The 26956-nt window shown below is 48.2% G+C and overlaps 1 protein-coding gene across 5 annotated transcripts in view; it reads right to left on the reverse strand.

The window, feature by feature from the left end:
• LOC146808914 (ly6/PLAUR domain-containing protein 3-like) overlaps window positions 1–26956 on the reverse strand; it is a 226386-nt gene that overhangs the window by 106311 nt on the left and 93119 nt on the right. For 4 of the 5 annotated variants that reach the window (XM_085615720.1, XM_085615717.1, XM_085615719.1 and 1 more), the window contains 2 exons: window positions 26444–26626; window positions 1113–1247 (listed from right to left, as the gene is read on the reverse strand). In XM_085615720.1, the coding sequence (XP_085471846.1) occupies window positions 1113–1247; window positions 26444–26626 (318 nt within the window). The remainder of the gene's footprint in view (window positions 1–1112; window positions 1248–26443; window positions 26627–26956) is intronic. The other variant, XM_085615721.1, reaches the window with a different exon arrangement.

Below are 26956 nucleotides of genomic sequence, written 5' to 3' on the forward strand. Positions count from 1 at the left end.
TACAGTACAGAAGAGGTCAGGCCTGGCGAATATGGAAAATGGTAACAGAAGCTTTAAGCTAACTGTCACTTCCCGGTTCTGGCTGGTACGTCTGAGGCCTGATAGATCAGTGACCATGAAAGGGCAGCTGAGGTCCTGGGTAGGTGCATGACAAAATCTGACTTTTGTCAGTTTGTCACTCGACATTTGTGATCCCTCAATTTTGTTATTGTTCTCCTTCTCGTGTTCCGTCTACCAGTTTGTTTCCTTTTGACCCTTTCCATTAGTTCCTGCTTGCATTCTAGCTTCTTCCTCCTGTTTTTATCCCACTTGCTCTGTGTAATTTTGAATCTCTCAAAGGTGCTGCTGTTGCCATCTCTGTAGCATTCCTTTGGCGCTGGTACCACTTTCTGCAGCATAATTCGAAACCTCCTTCTCCTCCAGCGAGATGGTGCCCTCATCGTTTCACTCCATGAGCCAATCCTCAGCCATTCGTCTCCAGTCCTGATTCCTGACAGGGATGGGGTTTACGTAGTACTTCCTCACCGAATGATAGAAATGCTTGGATGTCATTGGAATGATATATGATGAAGTATTGCTGTTACACTACAAAGGAACATATTTTATCTTTGTCTCTCTCTCTCTCTATCTCTCTCTCTTTACAAATATTGTATGTGCTCTCTCTCTCTCTCTCTCTCTCTCTCTCACAGACAACCCATCAGTCTCTCTGACATGATTCTAGGCTGCTGTGTCCCATTGTGAACCAGTGTCTTTGGTGCTTTTTCTATGGACAACCGTGGTTAAAAGAAGTGGGAGATTGGGATTTGTTTACTATATTTATTGTGAGAATTGCATTATTACCATTAAACCCTGACACATGGAAACTGTCCTCCTCCATCCCGGATCACAGCCATTGAAGAGCCTATAAATGTCTCAAGCTTCAAAACCCAAACATGATAACTTTTAGGCCCTCCTAGGTATAATGATGAAAAGAAATCAGGCAAGCACCCACCCACCCTCAGCACATACAGATAGATGGGTGACACACACAGTACCGCAGCTATACTAAGGGGACTGTAGAGCTAATCTGTGCTGCTCGGTAAGGATACTGAGGACGACTGGAGAGGCCTTACCTATAACTATGCGGCCAACCCCTTGATAGCAGACTTTAGAGTCATCCCGGCACCTCATAGGAACCTGAAGGCCGCACTTGTCCGCCGAGGTACTGATGCAGCTGTAACAGTTTAGAGTGCCGGGGCCCGAAGAGTCTGAAAGGCAAGAGAAGGAAAGATGTTACTTATCGTCCCTGGGGTAAGTAACCTATATGTGAGGAGAAGAGCTGCTCTGCTTAATGTGACTGTGTTCACTATGCACTGACAGTCATTTTACACATAGGTAAGTGCTACTGAGTAGAACGATTGAGGGGAGTCCATCGGATAAAGTATTCCTATGTGAAGTCAGGACTCAAATGTTGGGAGTCACGTGGGTCCGCCATTTTACTGGACTCATGAGGGGATCCAAGGTGAAACTAGCATGGCATAAAGTACAACATCACCTTGTGTATGAGATTGAAGAATGAAGAACATGTGGTTACCTTGTCATTTCTCCATAGGAATAGAACCAAAGGTCTATGGAAAGACATATCCTCAAATATATAAACAGACTGTAGAGATCTGAATGTGAGAGAATTCACACAGTAATAACCGATACATCTACGAATGGGGTGAGTTAGTACGATGAGGTTAGTGAATGTTGAACAGGAAGGGGGGTGTATGAATGGGGGAACCCAATACCTACACTAATCTGAGTGTTGCACCTGGGAGTCTCAGCTCATTAGCTCCGGGGCATTTATTAAATAAATATCACTCCTGGAGTAAAGGGCTTATTATTAAATGAAAATCGTATAAATAGGTGAAGGTACCGCTGGAAATTAGCACTAAAGAAGCCAGGTGTACATTGTTATATTTTGTATTGTATTAAAAAACATTTTTTATAGTGTTTAAATATTTGTTATATGTATGTTTTTTATAGATATTGAATGAAATACTGTTGTAGTGGGAGAGACTGATACTAAATTACATTGTCCTGAAGAAGATCGTTCAAAATGCTTTTAATCCACCGATACGCGTCGACACATTTCTTATGCAGAATCTGGGCCGGACTGGCCGCAGCGGGCACCAGGCGTTTCACTGGTGGGCTGCCAGGATGGAGGCCGGTTTTAGACCCCTGGGGAGGGGGCATTTTTGTTACCAGGGGCTAGTTTTGCAGCATAGTTGCAATACTGCCCCCCTGCAACAAAAGCAGCCAAGAGCTTTCCAGTAGCACCCCCCCTTCAAGACCTGGGTTTGAGAAAAATAAACAGCTCAGCATAGATAACAGCTACATTAGTACTATTCTGTATGGTGCTCCCAGTTGTGGTGAAAAAGTTTACTTTACTTGTTTTTGTCATTTGTAATTGTGGGGCTATGTTGCTCTTCACTGTGGGAGGGTCACAGAAATAAGTTGCATTTTAGATTTATGTGATGTACCAATGGTTTTTAAGTATATGAAGATATTACATTTTTATTTTACGTGAGTATTGTGATTATATACACACACATATTATATAGTAGATAGTTATAGTTAGGACCGTGTTTCCATAGGAAATCTCAAAATTCTATTTTGAATAACTTTGGCGCCGGTTGACGAATCTTCGCGAAATTTTCAAAACTAATGGGGCGCTCCGCTCAGCTCCTACCCTGAAAGTTTCGGGGTGATCCTTCAAGCGGGGGCCGAGAAAAAAGGGGGGTCCCAAAATGCGTTTTCCCCATGCATTTTTCCATAGGACCTTTAGTCGAAGGCACAGCCCGAACGGCTGAACAGAATTACTTGAAATTTGGCAGACAGGTCAGGGAAGTGCCTTTTGCAGGTCTGGTGTCAATCTGTTCAGTATTTCCTGAGAAAATAGCATTTAAAAGCATATAAATATCTATACTCGCGCACCGTGCGTGCACGGTGCTTGCACGGTGCCGTGCGCGAGCGAAATTCTGATTGGTTGTTAGATGTCAGTCAATATTCGAATCGGTCGAAATCAGGAAGTGTCGGCCGCCATTTTGTCTCTCGCACTGAAAAGGAAAGGGGGAAAAAAGGGGGAAAACGTGAAAAGAGGGCAGGGAAGAGAGTTCCTGACCCACTAGCCTTTGTCAGGGGGTCACAAAAGGACCCCCATGGGTGAAATAAACATTTTTTTTTTTTTACAAAAATCCCGTGCGCCCAAAGCGCGCGCACGGTGCGCTCACGGTGAAAAACCTTAAAAAAAACAAATATATTAATAAATACATAACTTAGCATTTAAAAAAACGTACACATTCACTTAAAAAACCATAGGTTTCACACACGTTATAGTTAGGAATTAGCATTTAAAAAACCTTGCAAATTCACTTAAAAAACCATAGGTTTCACACAGGTTATAGTTAGGTGGACATTTCACTCGTATAACTATAACTCGCGCGACCGCCACTCTATCACAAGGATGATGTCATCAGTGATGTCATGAGTGATGCCACTGACCATGTCATGAGTGATGTAATATGTGACGTCATGAGCAGTGGATTGCGGGCGCGCGAGTTATAGTTATCTGAAGTAACTATAACGGGGGAATTTCATTGTTTTTTTACGAGTGAAATGTCCACCTAACTATAACCTGTGTGAAACCTATGGTTTTTTAAGTGAATATATATATATATATATATTCACTAAAAAAAACATAGGTTTCAGGTACGTTATAGTTAGTTGGACATTTCACTCGTACAAAACCATAGAAATTCCGGTGTTATAGTTAGTTCAGCTAAATATAACACGCGCCTCCGCAATGCACTGCTGATGACGTCACATATTACATCATTCATGACATGGTCAGTGACATCACTGATGACATCTCAAATGACATCACTGATGAGATCATCCAGAGACTGTGTGTTTCCGTAAAGTTTAAATTTGTTTTATATATATGCCAAGCTGTATTGACGAATGAGTGGGTGTATAAATGTCTGTATGGAGGATTTAGTAGGTACATGACTGACTGTATAAGTGAGTGATTCAATGTGTCTTTCTGAATGCATGGGTTAGAGACTAAACTGTGTGAAAGTCTGTATCAGTCAGTCTGTTGTTGTGTAAGCTGCTGCATGGGTTGGTGAGTAGCTGCAGGAGTGTCCATATGGGTTATTGATTGCTTGCCTGAGTATTTGTATGGCTGCCTGAGTGTGTGTGTAGGTGGGAGGGAGGTGTGTGACTCTGTGCATAGATGTGTGAGTTGTTGATTCACTGGGTGTATGGGTTCAAGAGTGCATGTGGAAACAGCTGTATGGGTGGGTGAGTGTGTGTATGGGTGTGTTGGTGAGTGAATGGATGTCTCAGTGGTACATGTGCAATTACAGTAGTGTTTGGGTAGTGTAGGGGGTCATGCTGGGGTAATGTTTTAGTGTTTAGGGTAGTGCAGTGGTGTATGTGTAGTGAGTAGCGCATTTGCTGCATCGCTAGGCGAGACCTAAAAAGCATTGCACCAAGATAGCTGGCAACACTTCCTGGATTGAAGTGTTGGCAGCCAATTAGAGGCAAGCTTGTGCTTGTGTAGTTAGGTCCTGCCCAGATATATAAAGATTTTTTTCCATTAATATCTCAAAAACTACTGAACGGGCTTGCACCATTTGAAAACAAGCATTTGCAATGCAATAGGTCTCGCATTTACGCGAGTTTGAGCTATTGGTATTGTGAATGACAATGCCATTTATTTGGTGTCCTTTTTAGAACATAAATAAAAGGCATTGTCATTTGCAATGCCAATAGCTTAAACTCACATAAATGCGAGACCTATTGCATTGCAAATGCTTGTTTTCCTATCTATCCCTGGTGTCTAGTGGGCACCTCCTCCCGGGGAGGCATATTGGGGACAAACTTAAATTCTGCACCCAAGAAGGGGCAGAGAGACTGCTAAGCCCTTTTTGGGATCGGGACGATTATGTGTAAAAGCATAATTTCAGAAATTACACATAAAAAAAGAAACAATGTCGCTTTACAATATGTAGAATTAGGCAATCCTTACCTTTTGAGAACAGCGCCCAAGAACCAAAAACAAAAGAATACATGAGTGCAAAGTGAGAAAAGAAGATCTGGCAAAATAAAAAGTTAAAACAATAGAAAATAAATATTTTTGTTTGTTTGTACTGCAGGGCACGTTTTTGCCAGTCACATATCTTCTATTTGCTGGGCACTAGAAGTTATAAAGAACAAAATAGTGCCTCAGTCATGTGCACTGATTACGTTTCATCAATCACTGCAGTGTCTCGCAGAGACGCATACCCACGCTGTACTCATGTCCTTAACACCATTGGGAAATAATACTGATCGATTTCTAAACAATTAAAGGCAAAAACGTTAAGATAATCCATGTCAGCCATTTAGTCCTTGATTATATTTAACGTCTGACTTAATATTGCACCAAAATATTTATCGGGTGGCTCACTATAGGGATCCCAAAAAGTTAGTTTACGTGTTTAAGCCACGCCCCTATTCACTCATCCTATGACCCATTTAGTCTGTCTCTCACTTAAAGTCATCCCTCAATGAGGGAAGTATTTAACTCAAGAGGATGGTGCCCACTTAAAACGACTTGGCAAGGCGGGCTGCTGCTTTCATGTTTTTAATCGGAGGAGGTGGGTTTTCAACCTGATCTCTGAGGGGCGGACCCGGAAAGAGCTGTTCTGCAATGGAAGGCCCTGCCAAAGCAAAGCCTGTGGAGCGGGGAAGTCCAGAAGATAGCCGACATGGATTGAAGGGAGGTGGCACTTGTTCCACAACCCGGAAAAACATTTGCGAAATGAGCTACGATGTTACTGATACTGCCGTTATCGATTTATATGTTTTTATCAGGTGAGCCACGAGTACATTTCATTCTTATTCAAGTTTATTGAAACACTTGGTAGAAAAACGAGGAGTGTAAACTAACTCCAGCAGTTTACCGACAGATGACATACGGGCGCCCTTTTAGATTAACACTTGCGCATAGCGAACAATGGTGGCCGCAGTTCCCTCTCGCTGTGCTTCAGTTGAAGTTTAACAAAAGCGACGGGGGGATTTGGGAGGGGCAGTTAGCGACCTGGAAGGGGTGGTGATGGTGGGCAAGCAGTGTGGGAGGGGGTGAAGATGTGCGCTGCCACACGAACATCATATGGCAGGCAACGAGCTTGAAGGTAGTGACTGAAAGGAACAAGTGGTACGCGCGAGACATGTGGTTTCAATTATCGCGCTCGTGTCTGGGCACGATAATTGAAACTACATGGCCAGCGGTGCGGGTAACCGACACCAATAGGCTATGGGCGGAGCAATGTGCCCGCCTTTGGCCTATTGCGTGCGGTCTTGGAAAATACTCGCACGCAAAGGCCAATCACGGAAGCCAAAAGGAAAAGCACGAGCACGAGCGTGTGCGATTCCGGGCTCCGTTTTCAAACCCCATACAAAAGGACTCTCGCTGAGCGAGCCCTAAAAAGGACGCTTTCTGAACCAAGCAAAATTATATATTGTCCAAATCTTTGTATAAATGATGTTGACAACATTTCAGATTTGTATTTGCTACACTCCATGTTTTGATTTGCTGATTAACCCCTTGCATGCCCGCCCCTTTCCCCGCCCAGTGCCGCGCCTTGCATTAGCGGGCGGAGTTCATGACGAGCTGGACTCGTCATGGGCACAGCGCCACCGCAGCCCATGACGAGTCCAGCTCGTCATGGGCACTGAAGGGGTTAAACGCATTTGTTGAAAGACACTGTTTTACAGTCGGGTATTGTTAAATATATGAATCTTTCAGTGTCTATGTTAGTGGTAGAAGTAAATCTACAATTTTCACATTCATGTTCCCATTTATAACGAACGAACAGATTTTCAATTTCTATTCCTTCATCTTCCAATGCTACAAGCAAATTCCTGAGCATCTTGTTGAACATTCTGTGTAAATTGTGAAGAACCAGAACATATATCCAGAAGATTCCGAATATCAGAAACACTTTGGCTTTTACTTTTATCAGTTCTCAATTTTTCAAAAATAGAATGCAACACGGAAAAAAACCTTTTTTCTCGATTCTCCATAATTTGCTGTTGGAGACTTTCTATAAAAAATAAAACATTTACCACTACATTAGAATAGCGGTTTATACCTGAACTAGATGGACCAGCGTAGCAGCTTGGGGTTTTCCCCTCGCATCCGCATCAACCACCGCAGGGGTCGATGATCTGTTTGCACTCGGAAGTGTGTTCCGAACAGGTAGGGCCGTAGCTTTTTGAGGGCCCAGACTACTGCGAAGGTCTCTCTTTCAATTGTGCTCCACCGCTGTTCCCGGGGCAGCAACCTTCGGCTGATGAAGGCTATGGGCCGATCTATGCCTTTGTCGTCGAACTGGGAGAGGACTGCCCCGATGCCGTGTTCCGAGGCGTCCGTCTGGACCACAAACTCCTGGGTGTAGTCGGGTGCTTTGAGCACTGGAGCCGCGCACATGGCGGCCTTTAGGGTGTCGAACGCCTTCTGGCAGGAGGGAGTCCAGTGTACTTTCTTGGGGTGTTTTTTGGAGGTTAGTTCTGTGAGGGGGCCTGCGATGCTGCCATAGTTCTTAATAAACCTTCGGTAGTAGCCGGTGAGGCCCAGGAAGGCCTGGACTTCCGTTTGGGTTGCGGGGGGTTCCCAGGACAAGATGGCGTCGATCTTCGGCTGGAGGGGGGCGACCTGCCCACTTCCCACCTGGTGCCCCAGATAGGTTACGGAGCCGTGCCCAATTTGACATTTACTGGCTTTGATGGTGAGGCCGGCCCGGCGCAGAGCCAGCAGGACTTGACGGAGGTGCTGGAGGTGCTCGGTCCATTGGGAGCTGAAGACCGCGATGTCGTCGAGGTATGCTGCGCTGAACCCCTCTAGTCCGGACAGGACCCTGTTCACCAGCCGCTGGAAGGTGGCCGGGGCATTCTTCATTCCAAACTGCATCACCCTAAAGCGGTAGTGCCCATCCGGGGTGGAGAAGGCGGAGCGCTCCTTGGCTCCCTCGGTGAGGGCAATCTGCCAGTATCCACTAGTCAGGTCGAAGGTGCTGAGGTAGCGAGCGGCCCCAAGGCGGTCAATGAGCTCATCGGCACGGGGGATAGGGTGAGCGTCCGCTCGGGTGACCGCATTGAGTCCTCGGTAGTCCACGCAAAACCTCAGCTCGGGGGCAACACCCGGGGTAGTCGCTTTCGGAACCAGGACTACCGGGCTGGCCCAGGGGCTGTCGGAGGGTTCAATCACCCCGAGGTCTAGCATCTTCGCCACCTCGGTCTGGATGCAGGTTCGGACCCGATCAGGGACCCGGTAGGCCTGATGTCTCACTGGCGGGCTGTCGCCGGTGTTCACGTAGTGGACACACCAGTTGGTGACCCCAGGGGTCAGGGAGAAGAGGTCCGCGAACTGCCCTAGTAGCTGGCGGCAGTCGTCGGACTGTTGGGCTGTGAGGGCGGTTGACAGTCTCACTCCCTCCACAGACCCATCGGTCTCTTTCGCCCCCAGGGGGTCTGGAAGGGGCTTGGTGTCTTCTTCGGCCCCATCGTCGGTGGCCAGGAGTAAACTCAATTCTGTCCGTACAAAGTGAGGTTTGAGGCGGTTCACGTGGAGAACCCGGAGGGGGTTCCGCGGGGACTGCACATCGACGAGATAGGTGACCTGGCTCTTCCGCTCGACCACCTTGAAGGGCCCAGTCCATTTATCTTGGAGAGCGCAGGGTCTCACCGGGGCCATGACCCAGACTTGTTGGCCCAGCTGAAACTCGACCAGCGTGGCATTCTGGTCATACCAGCGCTTCATTTCTTCTTGACTAGCCTCGAGGTTCGCTTCTGCGAGTTCTCTGAATTTCCGGGTCTGGTTGCGGAGCGCCAAGATGTATCGGAACACATCCGGAGGGGTCCCCCGGGGGGTTGTTTCCCACCCCTCCTTGACCAGGCTCAGGGGTCCTCGGACGGGATGCCCATATAGTAGTTCGAATGGGCTGAATCCCAGGGATTTTTGGGGAACCTCCCGGTAGGCGAACAGGAGACATGGGAGGAGGACGTCCCACCTCCGGCGTAGGGGTTCCTCGAGACCCATGATCATTCCTTTCAGTGTTTTGTTAAAGCGCTCGACGAGGCCGTTTCCTTGGGGGTGGTACGGGGTGGTGAATTTGTACGATACTCCGCACTGCTGCCAGAGGGACTTCATATATCGGGAGATAAAATTCGTACCCCGGTCACTCACGACTTCGCGGGGGAACCCCATGCGGGAGAAGATACCCATCAAGGCTCGGCCTACTACGGGGGCCGTCACGGTGCGGAGAGGGATGGCTTCGGGGTAACGGGGGGCATGATCCACCAGGACGAGGAGGAACCGGTGGCCCTGGGCGGTCCTGGGGTCCAGCGGTCCCACAATGTCGATTCCTACCCGCTCAAAAGGGGTACCGACGACGGGGAAGGGCTGTAGCGGAGCCTTGCGCTTGCCCCCACTCTTTCCGCTGGCCTGGCACGTGGGGCAGGACTTGCAGTGGGCCTCCACATTTGCTCGCATCTTGGGCCAATAGAAGTGGGTGACGAGCCGTTGGTAGGTCTTATCTTGGCCTAAGTGTCCGGCCAGGGGTACATCATGGGCCAGGCCCAGGAGGAGACTTCGGAAGCGTAGGGGTACCACTAGTACCCGGGCCGATGCCAACTCGGCCGACTTCTGTTCGCTGTACAGGAGGCCGTTCTCCCAGTATACCCAGTGGGTGCCAGTCCGGTCGCCTGCTGCTTGGGCCTCGGCCTGTTGTCGGGGTCCAATGAGGGACGGGCAGGTGGATTGTTCTTGGCAGAACTCTTCAAGGGAGGGGCCCCCTTCGCAGGGCCACTGGGCCAGTTCTGGCAAGTCCTCGAGTTTGGTCAGGGTTTCGGGGTCGGAAGGCACTGACCCTTCGTCGGGAGCGGTCGGTTCGTCCAGAAGGGGGTCGTTGGCCTCTGGTGGTGTATTCTGGATCTCGGGGATGGTGGCGGTGTTTAGCGGCATGGCCTCTCCCCCCTCGGAGGACGGCGCCCTGAGAGTCATTGAGCGCGTGGTGGCGCATACCCACTCGGGTAGGCCCATCATCTCGAGGTGGGCTCTTCGTTCCACTTGTCCCCACGGGGAATTCTCAAGGTCGTTGCCCAGGAGGCAGTCCACGGGCTGGGAGGTTCGGACCGCCACCTTTAACTTGCCGGTGACTCCCCCCCATTCGAAGGGGACTAGGGCCATCCGGCAGAGGCTCTCGGAATTGTCTGATGATATGACGGGGCAAAAGGCGCCAGGCAGGATCTGATCTTCGGAGACCAGGTGACAATGAACCGCCGTGACACTCGCCCCCGTGTCCCGGAGGCCCTCGATGCGGTGACCGTTGACCGTTACCTGCTGTCGGTACTTCTTCGTGTTGGCGGGCAGGGACGTTCCGGGGACCATCTCCCGGTCCCCTAGGGAGACCAAGGCCATGGCGGCTGGTTCCCATTCTTCGGAGTCTTCCATCTCTTCCCCCAGGGCTACGGAGGCCATCTGTCGAGCCGGCGGGGTTGTTGTGGCGGTCCGCTGGTACAGGGGACATTGAGGGTCGCTGGCATAGTGTCCGGTCTGTTGGCAGCGGAAGCAGGTGATCCTCACTCGGGGCCCCGGCCTCCCTGGTGGCCCGGTGCTGGCCGGAGGTGGAGCTGGAAAGGGCGGAGATTGTCCTCTGGGAGGGCTGAGCGGGGATCCCCCCGGGAGCTCCCTTTGCCGGCCTTGATTCCCTCCGCCCCTCTGGCGGGGGGGTCCCTGACTGTGGCGACCGTAGTCTCCCACGGGGCCCCGGGAGGCCCGGCTGTTCACCCACCGGTCAGCCTCGACGGCCAGTTTGAGGGTCTGTGAGTTTGCTGTCCAGGAGGTGCTGGCGCAGCTCTACAAAGCAATTAGCGGCCAAGTGATCCCACGCGATCAGGTCGAACAGCTCCTCAAAGGTGGAGACCTTGCTGCCCTTGATCCATCCGTCCAAGGCCCGGCTGTAAAAGTTCACGTACTCCACCCAGGTGGTACCGGGTATCTTTTTGCAGTCTCTAAATCGTTGCCGGTACATTTCAGGGGTGAGCCCATATCTGGCTACCAGGGCCTCTTTCATGTGACTGTAGGAGTTCATCACCGTGGAGGGCAGGTCCAGCAGGGTATCTCTCCCCTCGCTCAGGAACCGGCCCCACAGCCCAGCCCCCCAGTCTTTCTGCGGGACTCGGTGGGAGGTCATGGCGACTTCGTAGGCCTTGAACCATTGCTGGATGTCGTCGTTCTTATAGTATTCTTTCACCACATCTTTGGGGATGTGGACCTTTGGTTCCACGGTGGAGGAGATGGGTTGGGTTTCCGAGGGTCGGGCCTCCGCCTTCTTAGCCTTGAGCTCGATTTCTTTTAGGCTACGTTCGTGCTCTAGTTGGAGTTTTTTCTCTTCGTGTTCTCTCTGTCGTTTCTTTTCCTCTAGTTCTCCTTGTAGGCGTAATTGTTCCACCGCCAGTTTTTTTTCAGCCAGTTTTAGCTCTCCTTCGATTTTTAATTTTGCTAGTTCTAGTTCGTGGTTGCGACCTCTTTCTCGGTCCGCTAGTTCCTCTGGGGATAGGCCCCCCTCGGGGGCGCCGTTCCTCCCCGGGGGGCTTCGTGGTTCGTTGGGAGGCTCTCCTTCTGTTTGTGTCCGGGGAGTTTCCGCCTCGACCCAGGTTTTTAATGCCCCCTGGAAGTCCTCTTTCGTGCTTAGTCCGGTGGTAGCGATTCCAAAGTCTTTGCAAAATTGTTTCAGTTCTCGGTGCGTATAAGATTCTAACTGGTCCTTTTGGAATGCCGTGCTCGGGTTGGTGCCTGCGGCACCTAGGGAAGTTTCTCCTTCCATTCTTCTTGGTAGTGCGTAAGCCGTCTACTGCACGATCTCTAGGTGTTGGCTCGGATCCCGTCGCCTGCCACCAAATGTTGGAAGGCGTTCCCCGGGGAGGCTGCGGAATGCGTTCCTGACCACCCGGAGGCCCACCTTACCCAGAGATAGGCCGAGCAAGAGCAGGGAGGCCCTTCCTGGAAGGGTCTCGTACCTAGGATCGCACACGCTGCGCTTACTCTCTTCTTCGCATAGAGGGACACCACACAGTAATTCGTTGTAAGATAATAGGCCTTTATCGATGGTTGTCAGGGATCTTTATGATCCGGCAGGCAGGTGCAGAATTAATGCCACAAGCGGCAGCGATCTCGTGATGAGGGGAAAAGGGGTAGCGGGACAGTCTTTGAATCAGTGTCTCTGCGAGGTATCCGGCGCACAGCTCTCAATCCTCGAGCTGAGGGGATGTTGCTTCTCTCGGCAATCTCTGCCGATTCTCTTGGAGGAGCGGGCCGCGAGTCACTCAGCAGGCACCGGAGGGTCGTAGTTCAGGGAGCCGCGACGGCGTCAGCAGGGCTCAGATGGTTCAGAATTCGGTGAGCCGCGGCGGCGTCAGCAGGGCTCAGATGGTTCAGAGTTCGGGGAGCCGCGACAGCGTCAGCAGGGCTCAGATGGTTCAGAGTTCGGGGAGCCGCGACAGCGTCAGCAGGGCTCAGATGGTTCAGAGTTCGGGGAGCCGTGACAGCGTCAGCAGGGCTCAGGTGGTTCAGAGTTCGGGTAGCGTTCTTCTGTTCGGGGAGCGATCGAGCCGCGACCAAGTCAGCAGGCTCTTGTCAGTCCAGGTCTTCTCTGCCCCCGTCCCGTCAGCACCCCTTGTTATACTCCCCCTCCTCTTTGAAGTCCGGAGTCCTCGCGGAGATGGGTCTGGTGCCTGGGGGGCGGTGTGATGGGGTTTCCTGTCGCTCGGCCCTTTGATCTGTTCAGGTGGGTCTGGGAGGGACTCCAGACGCCCAGCAGGCGAGGCGCCCGCTCACCGGGGGCCTGGTGGTCGATCGAAACCTCCCTTGGGGGAGAGACCAGAGGTGTGACAGGGTCGGCGCCTCTCGGTCTGGTCTGGGGGGGGGGGTTTCGTTCGCCCTCGGCCGGGCATGCGTGTTGGGGATCTGGTCGGCCCTCGGGATGTTGGCCCACGGGAGCCGGAAGGCCGTGTCCACGAGGTTCGGCGTGGTTGTAGGGTAACTTGCTGGTCGGGAGGCCCCACGCCACGAGGCCGGTCTCACATCTGTTGACACAACTGGTGTCATTCATGGAGGGCATTTCCTCGGGCATGTCTGCCCTACAGAGGACCAATCAGTCCGTGGCCTCCTCACTGACGGCAGCAGTGTCCCTCCTCCAACAGTCCCGCACCCCTCCTACCCCTGCACCACCCACGATTCCTAGCAGCCTACCTGTCCCAAGCACAGAAACCCCCAAACCAAGGTCTAGACGTACACACAAGCAAGCACAGGGGACTGATACCACACTCACAGGGGCTGGTTTGCAGGCACACACACAGTCATCCACAACCACTCTGCAGTCCTCCGAGACCTCTCCCTCCCAGCCCCTTCCCTTGCATCACCTGCAACCCCATCTCCCCAGAGGCTGTTCCTCTGTGACCTAGGCCTCTTCCCCACTGACCCAGCAGATCCTGATTACAAGGGGAAGAGGAAGCCCCCACAAACAGAGGGGGAGTGCCCCTCACACCCGGACACCCTCCCCCGGTGCAGTCAGACAGAGAGCCCCACCCGCAAGTCCCCCCGGCGCCAGAGGAGGAAGACCCCCTGCCACCACGCAGCTCCAAGGCAAAGTCTCCGCCCTCCATCCCCCAGGCCACCCCTCCAGAGGTTCCCCCGCCACTCCCTGCCCCGGGTTCCCCCACCCACAGATACACCATCCCCAAAATGCTAAGGCCATCCCACCCTAGCATTTGCTCCTCCACACCTGGTCAGACGGTTAGTGCCACTGATGTGGGGACCGTGTCTCCCCCCCGCCCTGCCGACCTCACCTGCCCCCATTCCGCTCCCATGGTAGGCACTGCATTGGAGTCCACGACCACCCTGTCTGACTTGGGCACTGCAGTGGTGACCCAATCCACTCCATCTGACCTGCCCACTGAAGTTGTGCCGGCACCCACCCCATCTGACTTGTGCCCCACAGTTGTGACAGCACCCACCACTTCAGTCAGCTCCACTGCAGTTGCAAGTGTCTCGCCTGCATCCACCACCTCTTCACTGCCTCCTTCTGCTGCACCCTGATCCTGTCCCTGTCGTGCCTGGCCTGCCCCCATGTATGCCCCTCCGAGGGGATGACCCCGGTCCTTAGCAGTGCAGGCAAGCAAGGTGTGACAATTGTCATTCTACTTCACTCCTTGGCATTTGGACATGGACTGGCCATTGGCCTTTTGTTTGAACAGACGTTTAACTTTTAATATGCTGATTAAGCTTTTTTCTTTATCCCTGTGAACTAGATTTAGCTGTACATTATGTTGATGATGTTTAACATGCCTTTGCACCTGTGATGCTTTGTTTACAATGTTGAATATTGATGTGTTGCTGTGAGGTACTCCCTGTGGTCCAGGAGATATGTATCCTATTATGGTGGGTATCCATGTCCTCCTTTGCAGCTACCTGGGTGTGTCAGGATCAACTATTTGTGGACATCTCTCTGTGAGCATTTCATTTGCATGGTCACATCTCTGGCTTGCACCCATGCACATATGATGTGCTTCCCATTGTCCAATTTGTCAATTTCACAGACTTTGTGTGCATCACCACTGGACCTACAGGTGTGGGCATCATTGGTATAGGAGCAACTGGGTCCTCTGTGCAACTTGCTAGACATATGTTTTGGGTATGTGCAGATGACATAGGGAAGACTCACGTACCCAGGCTGTTGTGAACAGAGCCTTCATTGTGTGGTAACTAATGGCTGACTGACCAAGTGTTCTGCAGACATGAGTGAGACGTGCAGTGAATATGTTTGGCACAGCTGGGCTTCCACAGGAGTTGGGTCCCCTCAAGTAAGTGTGTTGTCCAGTGACATGGCCTGGGCCCATGGTGTGTGTTTTATGAGCATGTGTGTGTGTCCACATCCCTATTCATACACGGACAGTGTTCCCTTGATATGTTCCTGTTGTTTATGCTTGCTGAGTGGTACTGGGTTCATCCCACTACTTTTCCAATGGGCTACCAGATGTGTGGGTGCATGACACACTACTGTTAATTGGTGTATCATCATTGGGATTTGTCAGTTCTGAGTGGTGATGATGTTGTCAGACACAGATTGGACACAGTCAGGGTTCCTCAAGGCACCTGTTTATTTGCTAAATCATGTAGTTGTCCCTAGGTGGTACCTTTCAGTGATTGAGACATTTGTATGTGTGTGTGACTGCTCCCACTTGTCGGGTTCATGACTGCGATGCTGGCAGGTGTCATCATGTGTGCCTTGTGGTTCTCCTTGGCTTCTGCATTGTCCTGGGATTGTGGCAGGGATTCTGAAGGTTACGTGAGCTTTGAGGTCATGGCCATGTACCGCATACTGTGCAGTATGTCTGTCATTCCCCAGGGTTGTAAACTGTCCTTGTGTGATGTGTCTGTGCACCTTAGTTCCTCCCAACATTCCTGTATTTGTCATGGGTGCATGTGCAATGTCACCTGTCCATGTGGGCTTCACAGATGCACATTGTTGCAGTTCAGGGTGTGTGGTGTTGAGGGTGGACTGATGTAAATGTTTGCATGGATGGTCCCCTAGCTCCCGTTTGTCCATGGATGAGGGGCCATGCTGAGTGTTTTGTGTTTGTGTATGTGTATGTACGTTTGTGGCACAGGACACATGCCTGGGTTTCCCAGTTTGTACGACATCTGCTTTTGTCTTCACAGTGGAGGTGTCATGCATGCTTGTGTCACCCCAATGTCTGGTCCCTGGGGGTAGTGCTGTTGTGTGTCAGTCTCTTGCTGTGTTAGTTGGTTTACATTCCAGCTTGTGTCACATGTGTCTGTTGTGCTCCCTCTCATCTCCCAATTCCTGATTGACAACTGAGGGTGTCCCAAGGATGGTTTACTTTTGTATGGCACTGTGTCCACATCTGTGTCACTGTGGTTCAGCCCCCCCTCATGTGTTGTGTAGTTGCCTGGGGATACTGTGACACACACACACACACATGCTGTGTCAGGTGTGCAGTGTGAGTTTGCCTGTTTGGGTTTGTGCATCTGCACTAGTGCATTGGTATTGCTGTTGTTGGCCTTTGTCTGGATACTATTTCTGTGATTTTGCCTGCTGTCCCTGTGAGTCCTATCACATCATTGTGCACATTCATCCTGGTTGTTAGGTGTCATTGCTGGCATGGAATGGGAGTTTGTGATCTGACACCTACAGTCTACACATGTTGTTTTGATTAGTGTGTCTATTTTTGATATGTGTGTATGCTTTGTGATGGTCACTTCTGCTCTTGTGTCATTGTACACTGTATGCATTGCCAGCCCCCATGCGTGGTGCTTGTCTGCACATGGCCGAGAGAGTGTTATGTTTTCACAGCACTGTTAGCCTCACCACATCTCTGTGTGTATGGGACACAAACACTAGTTTGCCCCAGAAGTGTTTAATGTCATGTGAGCACGGATCATACATGCTGTTTGCTATTTGCAGCTTTGACCATGATGACACTTACCTTTTGGTCACTGGGGTGATGTGGGGGTTAGTCCCCATCACCACAATGCTCAACATCTGCTGCATTTTGGAAGCCCCCACTTAACTTCTGTTCTACACAGTGAGGGGGTGTTCTTTTTACATTGCCACAGTGCTATAGTGATGCTTAACGTGGGTATGTCACACTCATGTGTTGGTCACACATGTACTGTTAGTTACTTTGTATGTTCAAAGTCATAATCACTGTTGTGGGCATTTGTCACAGACTACACACTGCTGTCATGATGTTATGGGGGATGTATTTTGCTGACATACCTCATGTTGGAGTATGCTGGATGTGTGGCGCATCACCCATCCTATGGCTGGGGGTGGCAGGGGTGATGGGCAACATAAGCCCTAGGGGTGGGGGTGGCAGGAGTAATGGGCAACATAAGCCCTATGAGTGGGAGTGGCAGGGGTGATGGGCAACATAAGCCCTATGGCTGGGGGTGTCAGTAGTGATGGGCAACATGAGCCCTATGGCTGGGGTGGCAGTAGTGATGGGCAACAGGTCCACTATGGGTGGGGGTGGCAGGAGTAATGGGCAACATAAGCCCTAGGAGTGGGGGTGTCAGGGGTGATGGGCAACATAAGCCCTATGGCTGGGGGTGGCAGGGGTGATGGGCAACAGGTCCCCTATGGCTGGGGTGGCAGTAGTGAGGGGCAACAGGTCCCCTATGGGTGGGGGTAATGGGCAACATAAGCCCTATGAGTGAGGGTGGCAGGAGTAATGGGCAACATAAGCCCTATGGCTGGCGGTGGCAGGGGTGATGGGCAACAAGTCCCCTATGGGTGTGGGTGGCAGTAGTGATGGGCAACATAAGCCCTATGGCTGGGGGTGGCAGTAGTAATGGGCAACATGAGCCCTATGGCTGGGGGTGGCAGTAGTGATGGGCAACATGAACCCTATGGGTGGGGGTGGCAGTAGTGATGGGCAACAGGTCCCCTATGGGTGTGGGTGGCAGGGGTGATGGGAAACATAAGCACCTATGGGTGTGGGTGGCAGTAGTGATGGGCACCATAAGCCCTATGGCGGGGGGTGGCAGTAGTGATGGGCAACATGAACCCTATGGTTGGGGGTGGCAGTAGTGATGGGCAACATGAACCCTATGGGTGTCTTAAGTCTGTCTTAAGTTTGTCTTAAATGTAAATGTAAATGTATGTGTCTTGTAAAGCGCACTGCTGCCCTGAGGCGTCGTGGTGCTGTAGACCGCTGGGGAACCCGTCCTGGCTATCCCTGTGAGATGGTCCCTCCTGGGTATCTCCAAGGTGAAACCAGGCATCCCCAGCGAATGTGGGGGGCCGTTGTGGAGATGAGGCAAGCTAATGCCCAGAGTTGCCGAGTGTGTTCCTGGTTAGAGTAGGTACCGAGGCGAGAATTATCGAGTCCGTTTTGACCCTGGTCCACGACCCTGCCGCGTCGGGAATTGAACCCTGGTCCCTGGCCGATTCTCTGCTTGCGGATCTGCCGCCTCTAACCAGTGAGCCACACCTCTCCACTTAAGACAAACTTAAGACAAAATCCTAACTTCTGTGAATACCAAAAGTAGTAAGTTTAGGATTTTGTCTTAAGTTAGTTCCGTGAATCGGCCCCAGGGTAATTGGAAGACTGTACAGAGAGTGACAGTGTGATGACTGCACTTCATGGGTACTTGTAGGAGTGAATCAGTAGTCTGCATGGGGTTAGAGGACTGCATAGATTGTGCACATTTGACTGTAGCACTGCGTGTTAATGCCCGAGTCATTCTACAAGTGCATGGACAGTGACTGGACAGTTAGAGTGCTGGTAGTTGACAGGAGGGTGAGCTTATAAGTGCTTGTGTTTCTGCACAGTGATTAGATAAAGACATGCTTCTGTCAGGATGATATCAGGAGTGGACAGAGAGTGACACTGTGATTGCTGAACTGTATGGCTACTACCTGGATTTTTGCAGGAGTGAATCGGTAGCAGGCATGGGGTTAGGGGACTGCATAGATTGTGTACATTTGACTGTAGCACTGCATGTCTTAATTAATGTCGGAGTCATTCTACAAGTGCATGGACAGTGACTGGATAGTTAGAGTGCTGGTAGTTGACAAGAGGGTGAGTTAATAAGTGCTTGTGTTTCTGCACGGTGATTAGATAAAGACATGGTTCTGTCAGGATGATTGCAGGAGTGGAGAGAGAGTGACAGTGTGATTGGGACACTGCATTGCTACTACCTGGGTTATTGCAGGAGTGAATCAGTAGTCTGCAGGGGCTTAGGGGCCTGAATAGATTGTGCACATTTGACAGTAACACTGTGTGTCTTAATGCCTGAGTCATTGTACAAGTGCATGGATAGTGACTGGATAGTTACAGTGCTGGTAGTTGACAGCAGGGAGAGTTTATAAGTGCTTGTTTTTTGGCACAGTGATTCGATAAGGACATGGTTCTGTCAGGATGATTGCAAGAGTGGACAGAGTGACAGTGTGATAGGGGCACTGCATGAGTACTACCTGGGTTATTGCAAGAGTAAATCAGTAGTCTGCAGGGCCTTAGGGGCCTGCATAGATTGTGCACATTTGACTGTAGCACTGCATGTGTTAATGCTTGAGTCACTGTACAAGTATATGGATAGTGACTGGACACTTCCAGTGCTGCAAGTTCAGAGCAGGGTGAGTCTATAAGTGCTTAGGTATTGGCGGACTGATAGCATAAGTAGATAGGGCTGAATGGGTAATTGAAGAAGTGCATGGGACAGACAGGAGGATTCCTAGACTGCATGGGTACTAACTGGGTATCAATGGTATGTAGCTGGTTAGAGGTCTGCATGCATAGTGCACAGAATATTGTAAATGTACTAGTATTACTGGCTAGGGCATTTTATAAGTACAACTAGTAACTGGAAAAATTACAGTGCTGCAAACAGAGCGCATGTAGAATTTATAAGTACTTAGGTATTAGTGTATGGTGCTCGATGGGTGATTGGAGGAGTGTCTCAGTACTAAGAAGGCAATATCTGCTCTGCAAGGATGCTCCTCATACGATTAAAGTACTGCATTACTCTCTACTGCTACTTTACCTTTCTACAACTACTGTTAATATTACACCTAGCTAAATACAAAGCAGAAACCATTCCCATTTCTATGCTATAAGTCTCACCATATCACTGAAAAACATAAATGGGTGTCTCTCTACCACAACACTATCTACACCATATACATTCATAGAACAAACTCCAAATTGAAACCAAACACCAAAAATGATATTGCATATTTTAACTGTACCTCTTTAGAGACTTATAAAAACTAGTCTCATCACTAATACCTTAACTCTACATATCCATTTCCAATTTGAAATCAACACCTAAAGTTATGCAGTATTCTACTAATGAACATATCCACACATTAAAACAATCTGTCATAATCAGCAATCCCTATTCCAAAACACACATAATACTATACAAAATGTATATTAAATATCATTTAAATACATTACAAAAACTGCAATAAATATTTCTTCATAACAAACTATATCTCAAACTTCAAATTTTATGATTTATTTTTTATGTTTAAAAACAAAGGCACCTCACAAATTGATAACTCACCTTTCAAATTGATTTGTAGATTATGAAGTATCAGAATCACACAGCAGATTTTCTTATGCACACAATGAATATAGTGCACTGCTCTTAGCAAAACCAAAAAATGGCAAAGTTTCCCTCTCATTCTCCACACATATACATGTAAATATCAAATCACATTGCTTCCCAGGTCAATTCAAATTCTAAAACACATTTCTATTGGTTACACATATCAACACTTGCCAACTGACCTCTAACTGAAACAAAATTGCTTCTGGAATTTTCTGGAGTCCTGGACTGTGCATCGTAAGCGATGGAACCGCGGATCCATACGAGAGTTCAAAAGTATATTAAAAATAATTTTACCACTTTTTTAATTAATACACCACTTCTAACCATAACACTGACTTGGGAAATCTCACTACAATAACATATTACTTTAATATTTATAACAAGTACACATTTTAATGCTACACATACCTTCCAACCCTACCCCCATTCTGCTTAACGCCTGTTTCCATTGTAACTGTTCATGGAACACTCAACAGAACTCACAGGTCACAAGTTCAGCACACTATGTTGCAAATACAAACAGCAAGTGTGCTTGACTTTCCAAACTATCAGCTTATCCTATCTAATGTACCTTTCAAACATTTTTTAATAACCAATAAGAAACATGCTTTTTAAACACAGAAACATGCACCCTATGTTTCACTCTATAATGTTCTAAACAACCAATCATTTCTCTTCTTTTTTTAAAACTGCATCTTATCCACCATTTTAGATACCTCTTATTCTACCAACTGCCTTCTTTTAGCTACAGACATCTTTTCAGTGCATCCAGACTTCCCTTCAAGATGCTTAGAGTGTGTATTGTGGGACACAGCTATGTTTTCTGGTGCAAAAGGTATGCTTAACACAGAGGTATTGACAAAGATCTAGCTTTGCAAAATGTGGACATTAAATGGATTGCACAAAGAGGATTAAAGTGGCACCAATTGATGCCTTTGGTTAAAACCTTTTTACATCTCCAACCCCCTGACCTCATGATTGTGCACTGCGGTGGGAATGACCTAGGCACATTGACTGGGGTAGATCTGGAAATGCTAATGAAGGACACCTTTGCGGAATTGATGTTACTTTTCCCAGAAACTGCCTTTGTCTATTCTAACATATGCCAAAGACAGAAATGGAAGTGGTCGAATCAATTTTGTCCACAGATTGAGAAAGCTAGAAAAAATGTCAATAAAGCTGTTTCTGTTTATGTCAGAGACCATAGTATGGGGTCCATATACAACAACAATCTGCGTTTTAATATGGATGGCATCTACAGGACTGATGGTGTACATTTCAGAGTGAGTCCTTCTCAACAACTTAAGACTCTGCATCGGTACTTACATGTAGCTACAAAATCTCCCAATAAACAAAAGGGCTCTTTTTAGAGCCACCCAGTATCCTAACATATAACCTAGGTTTATAATGATAAAAACATTTAATATTTTTGGTGGGAGTCGCGCACCCCTCGCGTTCACACCAGGGGGCCGTGCTGGGAGTCACGCACCCCTCGCGTTCACACCAGGGGGGCACGCCGGGAGTTGGTCACCCCTCGTGTTCACACCAGGGGGCCGCGCTGAGAGCCACGCACCCCTCGCGTTCACAGCAGGGGGCCGGGCTGAGAGTCGCGCAACCCTCGCGTTCACACCAGGGGTCACGCTGAGAGCCGTGCTAGGGTCGCGACTCCAAATTTTTCCCCCAAAAAACCCGGCTCCTACCAGTAATTTATATACGCCCCGGGGACCCCATCCCCCGGGGCCTAGCCACTTTGTTGGGGACCGTGGGGAAAGCCCCAATGCCGCCACGGTCCCGCCGGCTTCCCGCGTCCTGCAGAAGCCGGCATTGCTTTTCTACATGGGGAGCTGCTGACATGCAGCTCCCCATGTGGAAAAGCATGCTGACATGCAGCTCCCCGTGTGGAAAAGCAATCTGCTTTGGATTTTGGAAGAGAGTGCAGGTTTCCTGCTCTCTCTTCCAAAATCCAAACCAGAGTTTGCTACCATAGCAAACAGCAGCGTCTCAGGGTTGGGCACCCCGGGACACTGCAGGAGCCGGCCCTGGGGGGTGGCGGTCCCCAGGGCTAATGAAGGCTCCAGGAGGGGGGCTTAACAGCCCCCCTCCTAACTTTTCCAATGCCCCGGGAGGTGGTGGTCCCCGGGGCTCAGGGGTCCATAATGGACCCCCGCATTTAAACAGTTAGTGCCCCGGGGAGGTGGTGGTCCCTGGGACATGTGGGGGGGGTCGAGCCCCCCCATACAGGTATTTTTAATTTAAAAAAGAGAGCCCCGGGGAGGTGGTGGTCCCCGGGGCTGCAGGGGCCCCCGCTATACATTTCCAAAATCCCCCCGGGACCTGGCCCACCCGGGGGTTTAAATTTAACAAAGCGAGGAAGCCCATCCGGACGCGCTGTGTGCGTCCGGATGCGCGCACACAGCGCACATTCCAGTATTTGTTTTTAACAAAAAAATGCTTTTTTTGACCCTGGGGGTCCTTCTGGGACCCCCCCTGAGCAGGCCTAGGGGTTCAGGATGTTTCTACCCTGACCCCTTTTCTTATTTTTCACCTTTGTTTCCCTGTTTTCTTGTGACTCGGTTCTACCTAATCACAAAATGGCTGCCAACACTTCCTGGTTTGGAGTGTTGACAGCCAATTAGAATAAAGCGCGTGGTCATGAGGGTCCGCGGATCCACCGCGCCTCTATATATCGGATTTATTATTTTTTGATTTTCTCAGCAACAACTGAACGGATTTACACCATTTAAGAAGAATATTTCTTTCTGAAACAAGGTCTACCTTTTTGCCAAATTTAGTGTAATTCCGTTCAGCAGTTCGGGCTGTAGCCGTTTCTAAAGATTCCTATGGAAAATAACACGGAGAAAACACGTTTTGGGACCCCCCTTTTTTCTCGGCCCACGCTTGGCAAATCGCCCATAAAACCTTTGGGATAGGAGCTGACTGGAGCGGGCCACAAGTTTTGAAAATTTCACGAAGATTCGTCAACCGGCGCCAAAGTTATTGGGAAAACAAAAAACGCTTTTCCTATGGAAACTAGGTCCTAATTAGAACTACCTACTGTCGAGCGCCAGTAGGTAAAATAAATATATATATATATATCATCCATGCTCCAAAGGTTGCCCCAGCTTTAAGCAGCACTCCACACAGATGAAAGGTGTAAGCCTTCATTAAGAGGTATGGAAAATGTCCTGACTGTCAATTCAATACAGCAGCTGCTCCGTCCATGAAACCTGACACGTTTCGAAGGGCTTGCCTTCTTCCTCAGAGGTGCACTGACGGTAGTCTCGGACTCCATTCAATATCTCAAATGCAAATTCCACGGCCCAAATAGGCTCCTCCATTACGTGGGGCATTATAGGAAATGCATTGCCGCACTCGTAGCTGCAAAAACTTGACCTGCCTTGAAGTTTCGGGTCCCTCCTCCTTACTGATAGCAAGAGGTGCTATATTTATACAGTCTATGTACTTGTGTTAGCCATTGTTCAGATTGAGGATGACGTAGGAGATTAAACCTTTGTGCGTGGATAGGAGAGCTGAAGTATGCACCCTGAGAGTGTTCATATGTGCTAAGGATGACGTCTTAGCAATATCGATTGGGAAAAACCTACCCTTGTCATGGGACTAGGTGAAAGATTTAGTCCTTAAAAGGCCTCAGTCCTTATAAGGCGTGCAGTCCCTAGAAGGCATTCTGTCCTTATTTGGAGTTATGTCCTTATGAGGCTTGTTCATATGAAATGAAGGGGAGACGATGTAGGGAAAGAGTACGATGATGTCTAAACCCATGTCAGGGTACTGATATGAAATATAACAGTTCTATCTAATTTTACCTCTGCCTACCTTTGGGGTTCTACTGGACTCTGTGCACACTATACCTCACTTTGGTATAGTATATACAATGCCAGCTTCCTACAAGCAGTCATGACCTTTGTTCTAAATATGTGTTTCTGCTAACAATGCAGAGAATTCGGAGTGCTCTGTCCGAAAGAAAGGTCTTTTCAGTGGCAGTGGCCTAACTCTGCAACTCTCTCCCTCTCAGTCTGCAAATGAGCACTGGAAGTAGGGGTTCCCTAATTAACCATGCTGGAATTTGGAAAGTGAATGAACAATAAAGATGCCTTTAAATTTCGTTTTTATCTTGTCACATTTGCTTTGTGTTGAAAGACAGAGGTCAAATGTCAGGCTCTGTCTGCTCAGAAATACCTGTGCATTCTATTAACCTAAACCTCTGGCTGAAAGGTTAGAGAATTCTGTAAAGTGAACTATCTGTTAATCTTCTGGGATACTGCGAGTGAAAGGAAAGGCTCCTGTGGGACGTCAATTGTTTTCTAACAAAACAAAATGCAAATACTGTAAATTAACTGTACACATATTTCCTAATACACCATTGATTTTGAAAGCCCAAATATTATTATTATTTTATTATTTTTTCTTTTGGCTGGACTAGTAGGTAAAATTCAAAATATTTTTTTTTTGCTAGATGGATGCTGTATTATACGCCCCAATTACTACATAAATGTTTCCCTAATGTTCTAATCAACATTTCAGATATAGCACACCTGTGCAAGGAGATCATATTTTTATACTAGTCCAGTTTTGGAATCTTTTTATGGCCAAATATTTAAGTTTATAAGCCAAAACGTTGGTAAAAAGGTGAGTTAAGATGGACAGTGAGTTCTTTTTGACGTTTCTGGTATTAATGGTGTATTTTTGATAAGTGAACAACAGTGTATCTTTTTATCAGTCTCAGTTGCACGATCACAGATTTTACCATTGTGGAAATCGACAAGGTGCTCCTTGTTTCTTCAATAGCAAGCTAAGATGACTAGGGTGAGACAACTTGAATATTCATGTGCTAAAATGAATAATCACTGAGGAGATTCCAACAGCCCTGGTGCCTTTTTACCATTGAATGAGGTTGTGGGAGGTAGTCGTCGAAAGGGAATTCGACAAGCACTGGCACTTTAGGATGTTTGTTTGCACAAGTCGCTCATTATTACACTAGATTTGTATGCTTGGCTGCATATGGTCCGAGTGTTTTGCTCCCCATCACAGGTGGGGAGACACAGGCATGATGAACTGTGGACGAATAAGTATGGATAAGGCAGGGGCTGTAGCACTTTATTTGTTTGTGTTTTTGCACTAAGTATGATGACCCTATTTTTCGGATTTAATTAACAGGAGTAGTGGGTGATTCCGCAAAATCTATGCTTATATCGATTCTATTGTACTTTACCTACTTGTATGGTCGTATTTGAAATGTTTTTTTTTCACTTTTAAATATTATTGGATTTACTTGGGAGGACCATTTGTGTACAGTGACTATAATATTTTAATATCAAAGTTTTTGTTTGGACTGCCTAGAAATGTTTCATCCTTTATGCCTTACTTATGTTCAGATATAAATCAACCAATCAGTGGATTTGTAGAGCGTTACTTGCCACCCATTAGGGTATCCAGGCGCTGTCAGGGTCCAGCTGATTAACCCACTGGTCAGGACTTCAGGGACATGTAACATATAAGTGTCTGGCAGTGGATTAAAGAGGCCAGAGGTGTAGTCAGGAAACGCTGCCTTGCTCTTCGGCGTGCTGACATTTAATAACCCCTATTGCACGCTTCTGAGCAGTGCTTTAGGCACCGGAACTCTTTACTGTACAAATTAAGCACTGGTTAAAGTAGATCATTTTTGAATAAATTATTGTAGTTTCTGTTTATTTGCTTAACAAACATGGTTTTATTAAAAGTATGAGCGTACCTTAGGGCTTGCCTTGATCTATTTTTTAAATATAGAATGGTTAAAGAAACCCTAAAAGATACTGATATAGACTACCAATCCCATGGTTTACTGTGACATTTTAGTTTCTTATAAATAAATAAATATAAATGGAGAAGGTGAGGGGATTCTTGTAAAACTCTAGAAGTGGACTAAGTCAATGAGTTCACTCCATACAGTAGTGCATTGATCTGTTGGAACTTTCATGTGAGTGAAATTCTCTCTCATTGAGGTAGACTCCGGTGTTGAGGAGCCATGATGTAGTTCTTGAACTCTTTCTTCTTCACTGACATAATTCCTATTAAGAGCCACGGTTAATGGCCTTTTCATAAATGAGACCAGTTATTATAATCGTATCATATTCACTTTTTAACCTACAGGGACCCTGTTGTGAAATGTACCTTCGACATATCTTTTCAAAGGGAATATGTTAGAAATGTTGTTACTACAAAGAGAATTACCTGGTTTGCTGAGTGGCGGCTTTCGAAGATAGTCTTCAGTCACCATTCCGTTACAGAAGTCTTCAATGCAGGTGTAAACTGTCACACGTCTATGGGAGGCAATGATTACGCCTGATTGGTACTGATGGTTGTAAATGACGCCAATGTCACATCCCTTTATTGCTGCTGACACATTTTGTTTATCTGAAATAAGAGAGAGTTGGGGAGAAAAAACATAAACCTCAAGGGAGTGGACAGCAAAAACAGAGGCCAACATATTTAGTAGAGAATAAGAAGAACAGATGACATTTTTTTTAATAAAAATCAACGACTAGGTGGTGCAATGCCGTTTTACATACTGCCAATAACACAGAAACTGACATCACATAATGGTTAACGGAAAAAGACTCATAAAAGCAATCTCTCTCCCTCACACACACCAATGAAATAAACTCGAAGTGAAACATGTAACTATCGGTTTTTTCTTGACAGGTTGGTGTACATCAATATCTCTAAGATAGAAGCTACTCTTGA

Source organism: Triturus cristatus, chromosome 7, assembly GCF_964204655.1.
Source record: "Triturus cristatus chromosome 7, aTriCri1.1, whole genome shotgun sequence".
In the NCBI taxonomy this organism is placed as follows: domain Eukaryota; kingdom Metazoa; phylum Chordata; class Amphibia; order Caudata; family Salamandridae; genus Triturus; species Triturus cristatus.